Source organism: Corvus cornix, chromosome 2, assembly GCF_000738735.6.
Source record: "Corvus cornix cornix isolate S_Up_H32 chromosome 2, ASM73873v5, whole genome shotgun sequence".
Lineage (NCBI taxonomy): Eukaryota > Metazoa > Chordata > Aves > Passeriformes > Corvidae > Corvus > Corvus cornix.
In genome coordinates, this window is record NC_046333.1 from 16,431,657 (window position 1) to 16,445,331 (window position 13,675).

The 13,675-nt window shown below is 40.2% G+C and overlaps 1 protein-coding gene across 1 annotated transcript in view; it reads right to left on the reverse strand.

Annotated features, from left to right (window-relative positions):
• Window positions 1-13,675, reverse strand: part of PDSS1 (decaprenyl diphosphate synthase subunit 1) — a 22,924-nt gene continuing 9,249 nt past the window's right edge. The window contains 7 exon segments of the mRNA XM_039572262.1: window positions 1-548; window positions 1,277-1,357; window positions 4,782-4,895; window positions 5,075-5,155; window positions 11,356-11,465; window positions 11,554-11,665; window positions 12,700-12,841. Of these exon segments, the coding sequence (XP_039428196.1) occupies window positions 408-548; window positions 1,277-1,357; window positions 4,782-4,895; window positions 5,075-5,155; window positions 11,356-11,465; window positions 11,554-11,665; window positions 12,700-12,841 (781 nt within the window). The 3' untranslated portion in view covers window positions 1-407.

Sequence of the window (13,675 nt, forward strand, 5' to 3'; positions counted from 1 at the left end):
TCTTTCTTCACAGGAGTTTACCAGCTCCTGTACATACATGCTCTGTTTATTAGTGTAAACAAGTGAAATTTGGAACAGCTTCAGTTTTCATACACTGATTTATATTTATTCTCATTATGGCCTTTGTGGATCAACATGTAAACATCTTCCCCATCCCCCACAATCAATAGCCCCCACTAAAACAATTGTACAGCACAGTTTGATTTGCTCTGAATTGCATTGCTTCCTGCAGTAAAACACTCTAAACTTTTGTTTAAAAAAAAAAGAAAATAGAACTTAAAAAAAAGGGGAGGTTTTTTTTTAAAAAAATAATTTTTGGTAGCTTGTGTTGGAAGCAAATAACATTTGAAATAAATTTAGGCACAGTCTGGTAAGTAGCTGCCAGAATGAGTGGAAGAGGAGTTGTCTCACTTGTCTCGCATGAGAACCATTTCTGTCAGGTGCACGAGGGCCTCTCTCTCGGGGGACGGCCGCAGCTTGCGGATCTCGCGCGTCGCGGCGTGGCAGTAGCGCTGGGCGAGGTAGGTCGTTTGCTGCACACCATCACTCTGATGGAAGGAGAGAGAGAAAGGAAACAGAGAACTGATCAGCCTCCTCCTGCCTTTGCCTCTTCCAGTCACAGGGGCAAGTTTTAAGGTCAGTAAGTACCCTAGCACATTATATTCTGAAGGGAAAGGAAGAGGATTCATTCTGTAATCAGGGAAGCCTACCTACCTTCCCCAAACTGTCAAGGTACTAAAACTCATCCATGTTAAATGTAAATGACTTACAAAACAGCACTGGTATTAATAACAAACTAGAAATTAATGGTTTAGTCCTTCCCCTCCTGCCCTAAATAGAGATGCACAAAAACCCCATGCTATGCTGAAAAATAGGTACTAATTTTGCACAGACCATTACTCTGGTCTAAAAGGACTGAGTCAATTAAAACTGGTATGGGGTGTGCACTGCAGTTACAAGACTGACTGGTAATTATGTGCCTCTTATACCAGCTGTTGGATACAGCTATGCCCCAGCTGAAGGAACTGAGTTCATGCATGAGCTTTTTACTTATTATTGTGTGGATTTTATGCCACTGTAGGGGAAAAAAAGAAAAAAAGCTCTTCAGTACCTAGCATTTCTGCTAGAACACTATACCAGTAGGAGAGCAGAGGAGTTCTAACTTGGCATTGTACATTGCATGCTACTCAGCAGGTATTTGACACATTTTACTTCAGGGACAATGAATTTCAGGCTGAGCAGCAGGGACAGCAGCAATATTTGGTATCAGTCTTACCTGCAACACATACTTCCATGCCCGTTCAACATCTCCTGGCTTACTGAATCTCCTCATTATCATAGCATTCATTTCTGGAAACTAAGCACAAAGGGAGAAGGGTTTGTACTTGCTTTTGAGTTGTTTTCTATGTAGCCGCCTGCCATGCTAAGGTCAGAACAACACCAAAGTACAGCCCTCTTCCTCAGTCACTGTTGTTGCTACAGGTCTAGCTTTAGGTTCATACTTGTAGTCTGCACAGGACTATAGTGTAGCAGAGCCCAAGCATTTAAAACTTCAACCATTTGGCTCTGCTGGCTGTAGCCCGAAGTCAGCAGAAGTAGAAGTCAGCACCTGCCATTTTATCATGTTAAGCAGATGCTCCAGTGTGGCAATTTCTGATGTGGCTACCACCTGGTATATAACTGCATCAGAAATTCTTCTATCACAAGTGATGGTTAGTGTTGGCACTCCTAGAAGAAGCACCTCTTCCCCCACACATACAAAAGAACCCAAGATGGTTGTTGTTGCAACATTGCACAGTTCAACTTCTAAAACCCCCTCATGGTAACTTTGGCTGTTACATCCTCTTAGGTTTTCCACTGTGCTGGTATTTTATATACACAATTTTTTTTAAATTAGAGAAAAATGACAACTATAAGGTATTTTATTTTCAGTCAAGTAGCATTTGTAGTTAGCACTGCATGCTCAATTCCTTACAAATCAAGTACGTAACTCAAGTCAGTTGTCTTGAGAAATTCACATAACTTATTTAAATATGCAGCCTCTTTCCTCAGACAGCCTAAAACCAGAAAAACCTAGTGCTTAACAAAGTAAGGCCACAACCCAAGGCTGCTACTCCACAGAAGAATTCTTTTTAAGGGAAAGAGCTGTTTGTTCATCTTGCCTGAAAGGATTAGTCAAACAGATGATGTTACTGCCATACACTTATAAAAAATGATCTACTTTCCTTGCACACCTTTGGTCCCGAAACTGCAGCTTTTCAACCTTGTTCAGCTACAAACATGTAGCACCCCTCAGTGCTGTGACATTTTCCTTTTACTCATACATAGTCTTGGAGATACATTCAGAAGTTCAGTGGTGACTCATACTTCATCTAAAAGAAGAAAGTCATGGCTTTTTCTAGATCCTAGCTTCCTTTGCGGGTACTGACAGTTTAATTGCAGTGTCATGCAATCCGTTTCCACATTATTCATATTTACAATTATATCGGATGCATATGGGATCATTTTTTATATTTAATCACTAAAGGACATGAAAATCCCCAAACTTGTAAGGCAGAGCTGTTATTAGCAACTCTGCACAGTTAGTGGGCAACAGATCAGCATTTCACAGGAATGCTTGTAATAAAAATAAACCCTCATTCTTCAGCTCGACTAGCTTAAGAGTAGCTTTTACACTAGTGAATTTCCTTAAAAGAATAAATGGGGTGGGTTTGGTGGTTTTTTTACTGAGTGACCTAACTTTAAATACCGAATAAATAGGTTTCATATCAAGCTAAACATTTTTTTCTCTTTTATATTCTAATGCACAAAGATGTATTTCAGAGGGAGGGGAGAGGATAGGAAGAAAAAGCATCTGTCATTGAAGATCCAGAGCACATTAGAAACTAAAGAATGTTTGTCAGGAAGACAACTCGAGGAGTACCAGCTACATGAAAGGATAGCAGTAAAACTAATCTGAAGAGAAAAGACAGCCTATAATTAATAATTGTATTTTGGACTGTCTTCAAGTCCAAAATATAATTATTTTGGATACAAATAATGAAATTTATTCAGCTACAAATATATTAAATATATTTTAGTAGCAGCACAGGTAAGTGTCTGTTGAAGCTCCACATTTTTTAGCACTTGTGCTTTGTTTATGTATCAGTTAAGTCTGTAGTGCTGTTCTTCCAGTTTCTTGAAAACAGCAGGAAATTTTCAGCAAAGAAGCCTTCTGGTTAATGCAGAAAACTTTGTAAGATGGTCAAGTTATCTTTCAATGCAAAAATGTATACTTCCCATCTATCAAAGATATAAATAAGGAAAAGCATTTAAAAGTGACCTACAAAGAACAAGATTTTAAAATAGGGCGGACAGATTTTCTTTTCTTGTATTTCTATATTATGAACTAATTTATCTTGTAAAGCTAATTAAAAGATAGATGAAGTTCAAAGTCAGAGACAGACAACCTAAACAAATTAATAAACAATAGTTTTAATTTAAAAACTGGAATATTTAACACCTACAACACAATCAGTGTCACCCATTCTCTGTCAAAATTCGGTATTTGCAACATGCCTTGTTTCCCTCTGCACATGGCATCAGCCAAACACAAAACCAGTTTCGTAATTCCATCCTCTCTCTCTACCTGAGTGTCTCACTGTTCTTTGGATGGTTCCAATTGCTGATGACACAATTCTGAAATAATGATTCAAGAACATGCTTGTGAATCCCCCAGATGAGTACATGGGGAGACACTGAGGACATGGAGAAGGTTCTCAATGTGCATTCATCTGCCTTAAAGTCAGTATCAGTCAGCTGGCCGATACTCTGTGCTCCCCTGTCCTTCCTGAGATACAGCTCCTTGTAAATGCCCAAAGGATAAGGAAGCAAACAGATGTGCATGCTCCATCTCCCCCCACCCCAGGCTCTTTAAGAGGAGGAAGTAAATGTCAAAGTTGTTTTTTTTAAATGATTTAAAACTTTTCCCATGTCAAGCTCTAAGCAAGTCCACTGAGAGATCATAGATGAGAGCTCTGCTGGAACTAATGGTGCCAGTTTTTGTATCACACTGTGAAGCCTGGTAGAAGGACTGCTTATTAAGTCCCAAATCTGCTTGCCTCTGGTGAACAAGACACTCAAGCAAGGAATTAAACCAGCTTCTTTCCTGTTTATGGATTAGCACCAATTTTAATGTTCTTTTCATGCTGCTCACACTTCTGTTTTCATTCTGTTCCTCCAAGTAATTTTTAAGGCACTGAAAACCTTAAACAATTTTAAGCTTTTTTTATTTATGACAGTCCTTTTTCTCTTCTCCAGTCTTCAGACAGGAAAGCTACCCATGACTGTAACTGGATAATACTCAAGGACAAAGACATGAAGAGATCAAATCCAGTAAATAAAGGTACCCACCTAAATGCAAGGCAGGGATTTCTATTCTTGGGCCCAGATGAATACAAAGCCCAGAACTAGGCAAAAAAGCCTACATACATAGTCAAGCCTGGGAAGAACAAGTTGTCTCAGGAGAGAACACAAGCAAAAAGCTACTTAGGAATAACCTACAGAAAACATGCTAAAACACTCTGAATACCTACAAGAGCCTAACAGTAAGTAGACTTGTGCAGGAAGTTCTGTTTCTCTGATTTCTGTGTGCACAGAATCCATCTGATCTTGAATGCACTGATCTTTCATATGTGCCCAGGCCCTGCTCATCACTGACACTGGAGATTTGATGTGTTTCAGCTGGTCCTGTGAGGAGCAGTTTATGCTTTTTATTTTGAGACCACTTCCTGCTGACTTACCTGTCGACAAGCAAACAAGACAGGGCCTGTGGCTAATCCAAGCTTGATATCTGCTGCTGTTGGTTTCCCCAGATGGTCGGCACATGATGTAAAATCCAGCACGTCATCTATCAGCTGGAAAAAAATGAACATACAGATTGTTTAAAATTTCTTTTTTAAAAATTATAGCTAAATACAGAATAATCCTTGTTAAAGACAAGATTTGTAGGAAGGATTAAGGCAGCCAACTGATTTCTAAGGCACTTTGAAGAAGTTTAGATTTTAGATTCCATTTCGTTCAACAAAAACACTACCTGAAAAGCTATGCCAACGTTTTTTCCGTACTGGTATGCAATCTCATGAACTTTGGGGTCAGGGCAGCCTAGAATTGAAACCTGAAAAGACAAAAAAACCAAGTAAATAGAAGGCTTTGGTTAGCATCTACTTTTAGCCCCTGAACATAGGTGTGACACAGCCAGCACAGGCAGGAGGGATCTGGGAAAGGCAAAAAGCCTGACTTGCGCACATTCTGGCTTATCTTTGTTCATGGAGACACACAACTAGCCAAGCTTACCAGAAAACAAGGCTGAACAGCAGTGCAGTATTGAAACTACATTCAAGTCTGCAAAGAGATTAGCTTCGTTAAATATTTATCAGGCTTAGAAATTATAATGCAAGAATAAAGAGAGAAGAAATGTGCACTTCAAATGCAGCACAGTTGTCATATACAGTCCAGTGATGGGTTAATTAAGCTAATTACATACATAAATCAGCCAGGGGATAACTGGAGGTCAGACAACAGATAATGGACATTACATGTCTCATAAAAGATCACAAAACTGGATGTGTTGAACCCAGTACAGGGGGGGCAGTTGAGATAAGGAAGATTATTTTTAAGGTGATGTTAACTGTATCTGACTTGCTCAGGAAGATAAGTTGATTAGCTTGCAGGCAAAGGTACTGAGGGACAACTAGTGGCAAAGAAAAGACAGCAAATGGAGAAAGCACATCAAGCTGACAAAGGTGTCACTAAACTGAGACAAAATATTTTACTTGAATGTACAATCAACTACTCAATAGACTGAAATCTTGCTGAATAAACTCCATAAAACTAAAATACAGGACAATAACTAAGGTTTGAGAATTAATATCTTGCCTCAAAGTAAGGGCATTTATGCTTTTGCATTTATGTACTGACTATACATTTTGCAAAATGAGGTTGGTTAAATTTAAGTACTCAGATTTATTTCAACCTTCAATAAACCAATTACTAATGGGACAAAAATCCACCCTGGTTTATTGCAGGCATTACAAATCTGCTGTGACTAACACAACGAGTGAAGAGACATTTTACTTAAGACTAAAAATCTATGCTAGGAAAACCACACAATAGAAAAATACATGTGTGTGTGTGTCTCTCTCTCTCTATATATATCTATCTAAATTCCTCTTTAAGACTATGTAAGGTAGGATCATCAAAAAAAACTCCAACCCCAAAACCAAGCACAAATTAAAAGTGAGTCCAGTAGTAGCTTTGAAGGTGAACGTGAAGATGGACATGAGAAACAACATTATATCCTAATAAATGTGATGCAACTTGCACAAAATGAGACATTATTTCATACATCAGTGCACTTCACATCTGAGCATCAGAACACTTCCCAGTCATAACCTGCATCTGTGGATAATAACTAAACCCTGGAGGAATCTGGATGACTGAGGACTTAACAGCATCATACGTTCCAGACTTTGATTTAAAAGAGGAGGACACTGTAGCACGAAAATAATGCTATCTCTAATAATCATATAAAATCCTGAAGGCTATTAAACAGTTTGAACTGCTAATATGAGATATTTAAATAGATTTTGCCAGGGACTATCAAAGTAGAACATTTTGCCCTTTTATCCTCCTTTTGATGCTTGCCTCTTAAATAGCAGTATTTGCCTGAAGACCTAACATCCACTGCTGTACGATGCAAACTTTTGGTTGCTTCTGTAATATAAATCACATAGTATCAGCATGGCAGGGGGACTGCATCTACCCTGTTTCAATGAAATCCTTACCTACTGCCACATTCCATTCCATGTGGAGGATTAAAATATGGAATTCAGTCACAAAACCTCAGTTAATGGCAAAGGGTCAGAGTGGCAGAGCTGGCAGAGGGTGAGAGGAAGTGCCAGGTAAACAGCTTCCTCATTCAATCTGAAGTATCATTTCTTGTTCATAGACAAGTAAAATACCAAAAAAAAATTTAAAATGCAGGAGATTTGATTTGCCAGTCATCCTCAAGTGAGCAACCCTCTGACCACGACCACATCATAAACCTGCAATGACTGGGTTGTATCTACCAGGCAGTTCCTCCAGGATGCGATTTTCTCAAACTGCTCTTGCAGATTGTTGCCCCCAGCTGGACACTGGCCAGGCTGCAGCCAGGCAGCCTGTCACTCCCACATGGAGCTTAACTGGAGCTGTACTGGGATAACGTCCTGGGATAACAGCAAATACAAATCAGGATAACGAAGTCAATGCAATGACATGTGTTTAAATGATAAAGCTCCCCCTTTAAAAACATCCTACAGCTCCCCAAACAGGTATGACTGGTTGATGACGAATTCAAGCCTGTCCTCCACTAAATCATGATGAAAAATCCTTCCTAATACCAAGTGAACAAATTCTTTAGAAAGGTTCTTTGAATTCAACAAAACAAGATAATTTGCTTGGTGTTATTTCAAACACACCTTTTGCAATAAAAAGTTGTTTCTGTTATATGAGAGACTATAAACCAATTTTGCCTTTTTACTGAATTTCACATCCATAAAATGCATCATCAGCTCTGGGTAGATACATCCTGCTCTGATATTTAATATGTGACAATATGGCAGCTGGAGTTGAAAGCACTTGCACATCTCTACCAGTAGTCTGTAGGTCAGAGAGGAAAACCTGCTGCTGGGCCAGAACATGCTTAAATAAACACTACAAGTGATGTTTGTTCTTGCACTCCTAGATTTGTGGACTCCATGGAAAGGAACAGGCTCTAAAATCTTCCCCCTTACCAGTCTTTCTCCTCTCCAGAAGCAGTCAGATTCCTGCCTTCTCATTCCTGGCTCATCCACCACCGTTTTTCTAGACTGGAGCAGTGTTCCTCTTTCCAGGAGGATCACTGAATAGTTTAGGTTGGAAGGAAACTCTGAGAGTCATCTCTGCTCCAAGGAGTGTTTCCTTCACAGTTAGATCAGGTTTCTCAAAGCTGTGTCCAGTTGGTTTCTGAGCATCTCCAAGGAAGAAAAATCCCACTCTGAGCTTGTGCCCTGTGGTCTCACAGCCACTGCCCTGGCAGTGCTGCTGCAATGCCAGCAATGCACCCTCCTCGTGTTCATCCTTCACTGCTGCAGGGAATGCTGTTGACTCCCTCCGGGCTCCTCAAACCTTCCTGGGAACTACTCTTGAGGAGGGGGTGATGGAGGCACAAGCTTCCTTCTAATACAGAAACCACGAATCTCTAGTGCACCTTTACATCTACCTCAAAGTAAGCATGATTTAATCCCTCACTGAAAGTATACTGTGCAAAATATAAACAGCTGTACGAGGCTCTGGAACTCACATTACAGCAGGGTTTAAAAAGAACAGAAAAACTGCCCAAGTTATTTTGCTATCTCCAGCTGGCCTGATGACTAAACAGAAATTCCACTTCAGCTTTATTGTTTCTGAATTCTTGAACTGAAGTCACCTCATGTTTCTCTGAATAATGCCTTGCAGTAACTAAGGCTTCAATGACTCTGGGACATCTGCCACTGTTTCCTTTTACTTCGATTGAAACTTTGGTAACACTCCCCCATGCAGAACTATTGTAGAAATAGACCAGAGACTGGGATGGCTCTTAACATCTTGAACAGACTGTTCTGTCCCCAAGTCCTAACTTAAAGGATTTTGATTTAAATGCAGTAATGCTTTGATGGTACAGAATCTATTACAGTGTATGTCTTGTTTAGACGTTTTTCCAGGAATACTCTACTCTTCCATCTCTAAAGCATAGCACTGTGGAATTCTAAGGTGCCACCTGTCTGACATCTTCTTTCCAGTTAATACTTAAACTTTATTTAACCACAGCAACAAATAGTTTTTTCCCTATCATTAACAGGAACTGAACTGCTTTGAAAACCCATAATCTCTCCTTACTTTTGTCCCTGGAAACAAGATATGAATACTCTTGATTCCCTAACTGAATTTCCTTTGGAGCTAGAACTGACGATCCTGCTGTCCTGGGCTGTGAAGCCGCTTTACCCCTTGCCCGTCCGCTCCAAGCCCGAGGACGCTGCGCCTTCAGGACGGGCCCGGGGGGCGAGGCCGGAGCCCCGAGCGGGCCTTGCACGGCTCGGAAGCGGCTCGGGGGCTTGGGAGGGAGCGCGCCGGGGGCGCTGCGCTGTGCTTTTGGTTTCTGTTGTGTTCCGGCTAGCTGGAAAAAGGTTCTGTTGCTTTGTCTTGTTCTTTTTCCCTTTCCTTCCCCTCGCCTCACTGCCTCCCTTCCCTCCTCGCTGGTCCGGGGGGCCCGCGGGGTGGCCCCGGCTGGTCCGAGCCCGGGTGTCTGTTCCCTCTCCGGGAATTTGTTTATTTTGAGGGGTTTTTTTCCCCTGTTCTACCCTGTTTTGTTTGGTGTTAATAAACAGTTTTGTTTTTTCCACTTTCACTTGCTGTGACCCACTTGTCTTACTGGTGGAGGAAAAGGGGAGGCCCTTTCCCCTTCGGAGGAGACACTCATTCCGGAGTGTTTCCTCCTGAAGTTTTGTCTCCAAAACCAAGACACCTGCCTATCATTTTTGCTACAGAAAACAGAACTCCCTTCTGATTCCATTTCCTCAGTAGCCAAAGCCATCTAAACAAAAAGATCTCAACACCCACATGCACAAAAACCCCCCCAAATCCCAAACAAACAACAAAAAAATCCCTTTTAACTGCTATCGATAGAGCTCTCCTAGTCCATGCAGAAAGAACCTGAGGGAAATATACATATTCAACTCATTAGTACTGGGTGCAGCAAGTAGGGATTTGCCATGAAGACAGACCTTCTCTCTCAGTCTTCCTTTCTAACACAAATTTTACAGCATATAAAATTCCAGCAATTCAGCAATGGAACAACTCAAACCAGCCACTAGAAAAAAAGCAGCCAAACATCCCCTTCACCAGCCTCAATCCTGAGGGAAGTGCTTAAATCCTTAACTCTTGCAAGTCGCAAAAAGGAAAAATCTTAAATTAACACATTTGTAAGGAGAATCCACGCAGTGAGAAGGTGATTTCTTCTACCTTCAAAGATTCTTTTAGGCAGACTGTCAAAATGAATATAAAAACGTGTGTATGTTTTTTTGGGGTAGCAGAATTACTAGTCCAAGTGCCTACTGATACAAAAGAACATTTGCAAAAGAAAATTGTCAGGGTCAGACTGCCATTAATATGAGCAATCCAGAAGACTTCATTTCTTTCCTCCAACTAGAATGAAACATATTTTCCCTCCCCCAAAATCTGTGTCTCATTGTATGTGATCCTTTTGATATAAGCAATTTTCAACTGCTGCTGCACAAGCATACCAGTTCTCTGAGAACAAAGGAAGATGATTAACATTAGCACAGATTTTTAGTCTAATTCTCTTAGAACTCTGTCTTGCTATAGAATCCATCAGCTATACTGCCTTTCACTAAAAAGAATAACCAAAACTCTCTTTTGGGGAGATTTTAGGGAGAAAACCCTTTTTTTGAGATTATTACCCACCTCCATTTTCTGCACTAAAACTGAACATCTATTTTTGAGTAAGAACATCCTCTTGAATTGGATCTTTTTGTAATCAAGTAACAGAACCGAGTGACAAGGTTGGATAAAGCAACTGTCATCAAAACCCCCAAACAAATCAAGAAGTACATGCTTCTCGTTTTTTACAATGTGATGTAGAGATACCAGGAAAATGTTTTCACCCAGAGGGTGGCTGGGCACTGGAAAAGGCTCCCCAGGGAAGTGGTCACAGCACTAAACCTGACACAGTTCAGGAAGTGTTTGGACAATACTCTCAGGTACATGGTGTGACTCTTGGGGTGTCCTGTGCAGGGCCAGGAGTTGAACTTGATGATCCTGATGGGCCCCTTCCAACTCAGCATACTCTCTCATTCTGTGAATTGTTTCCTCCCACTGTTACCATTTAAGGTCTCCCTCAACACTAATGAGTAGAGCCAGATGTCAAAGATGATTTAAAATCAAACTATAGGCTCAAAAATTATCAACTGAGATTAAAACCACTGTCTCAAAGTTGCAGAATTTCATAAATTAAAGAATGTTACTGTTTTGATTATTTGAACCTTATTTTGATTCAAGTAAGAATAACAATAAATCTGTGTACAAATAAAAAACGCAAAGAAAAAGTGAAAACCAATATTGGAGGCTACTCAGCTGAACTGTGATATAATTCACAATGTCAAATCCATTCACATTCTGGCAGAATACCATTTCAAGGGTTTGCTTTGGAGGGTCTCCAGAGCAAACAGCAATACTAGGAGTTCAGCTGTGAAGCTTACAGTATGGTATGCTAACTTCAGAAGAGACAGACGTACATACTGCTTTACAACTGTTTGCTATCAGGCTCGCTGTCTTCTTAAAAGTCTTCTCGAGGTAGTGAGCAAATCTCTCATTCTCGTTTTCCTTGGAACCCAGCTGGAGGAATTCACCTAAAAAGTTGCACAGATGGGAGGTTTTATTTGTGGGTTTACTGCTTAGGCAAACAAATTGGAAGATAAAAATAGGAAAAGATCTTACCACGCACCAGATCTTCAATCACCTGAGTTAGAACAGAGATGATAGTAGTATTTCCAATTCGTGCTAAAGCTACAGAAGCAGCTGAGAGGATGAAGTCACCAGCTAGAACAGCCTAAGAACAACAACAAAAAGTTGATCCCTTAAGTCTTTTCCTGTGTTACTACAGACAGTACAATTTCCTTTACTTGTCAGATCTACTCACATCACGTAACTTTCCTAAATAAAGCACAAATATCTCATTTTAAGAGAGAAAAAACACATAAGCAAATATTGAAATCTGAGTTAGTTTTGAATCCCTATCTTATAGTGCTGTTTATATTTTTCTGTATAAGCACTGTCCTCCCTGTATGCAGTACCTGAACATGTGTTTGCCTATGAAGCTTTTTTGAACATTATTTCTCTATTTGTCCATTCTATTGTGGCTGTTACACCATGTGAACTCTGAATTGCCCTAAGTTCCTTCCTTGCATTTTCTAGTGAAGACCTTTCTTGTAATGCTCTATGAAGAAACACCACTTTAAAAAAAAATTCCCACTGGTAAGTGTTCAGGAAGAGGTACAAGTTGAAAGTATTTCAACAGCACTGCAGAGAACGGCATAGGGAATGTAAAATCAATAATAATCACAGAATGGGTCAGGTTGGAAGGGGCCACAGTGGTCATCTGGTCCAACTTTCCTGCTCAAGCAGGGTCATCCTAGAACACATGGCACAGGATTGTGTCCAGGTGGTTCTTGAATTTCTCCAGTGAGGGAGACTCCAAAGCCTCTCCGGGCAATCTGTTTGTATTCGGAACTTTCTGTCCATCAGTTTCTGTCCACAGCCTCTTGTCCTATTACTTGACACCAGTGAGAAGAGCCTGGATCCATCTTCTTAACACTGTTTTCAGATACTTCTGATGAGAGCCCCTCTCAGTTGTCTCTTCTCGAGGCTGAACAGGCCCAACACTTACACACTTTAATCATTCATTATCTAATGCTTCCAACAGTTCAGAAAAGGAAAGCACATTTGTCTCACCCACAAACTGTGCACACCTCTTCATATGTTTTCTCACATATCCCAAGACCTAAGGATAGTAACGTTACAAACCTCTAGGTATTTGTGCTCTTCTGAAGCTCAAAGGCAAGTCTTAAACATTAGCGAACTCACTTTCCTCTCTCCCCAGATTTGATTAAGTGTCCTTTTTCCTCTGCGAAAATCTGCATCATCAATAACATCATCATGAACTAGACTGGCTGTATGGATCATCTCAGCAATTATGGCCACAGAGCGCTGGCTTGCTTGCACCTCCCTAAAATAAAAAACAAGAACTGTCAAATAATTAAATCAATTATATACACTGCAACACACTAAAAAATCTCTATTAAAAACCAAACAAAAAATGTTTCTCTGAAATAAGCTGTCACAGCTTTTTCATGGTCTGACCCCCTTCTTTCAAACCTGGAATTAGGAAGACAAGAGAAAATAAGATCACATTAGTACAGTAAGTGGAGAGGAGTGTTTCCATCCTTATTAGGCCTGTTTCTGCACTGCTGCATTAACAGTACTGTAAAACTCCTGCATTAGTGACTTTAATCCCTCTAAATCCAGACTGCAGTAAATAGTACAGCATCAAGGATGCTTGGCTCCAAGACTAAGATCTGGAAAACAGCAGAGAAAAGAATGCCAGGTAGCTTTGTAGATGAGTTTTAAGTTTTCCTTATCTCTGTGTTGCTCTACCTATAAATGTGGCATCACAAACTCTCTAAGGCTGGATAACTCTACTAACCAGCAAGCTGGAGAGATGAGAAAACACAGAAACCTGTATTCTACCTTTGAAAGACATTAACTTACAGATCTTATCCTTTATGTTATCTGATTACCTTAAAACCTCAGAGGTTCTTCAGAAGCCTGAGGAATTAACTAGAATTCTACTACAGCCACTTTAGGACTGTAAACACCAACTACCTAACACTTACTGGAACTCAGTCTTTGGGAAGATCTATCACGGATGATTCAACTCTCAGTAGTTCACACCTACTTTATTTTTTAAACTAGGTGAAAAGAAGGTAATGGAAGAACACTGAAGCAATTATCTAGAGAACAAGACTGGCAAAAAGCACATAAAAGAGCCAAGCTAGCTCAC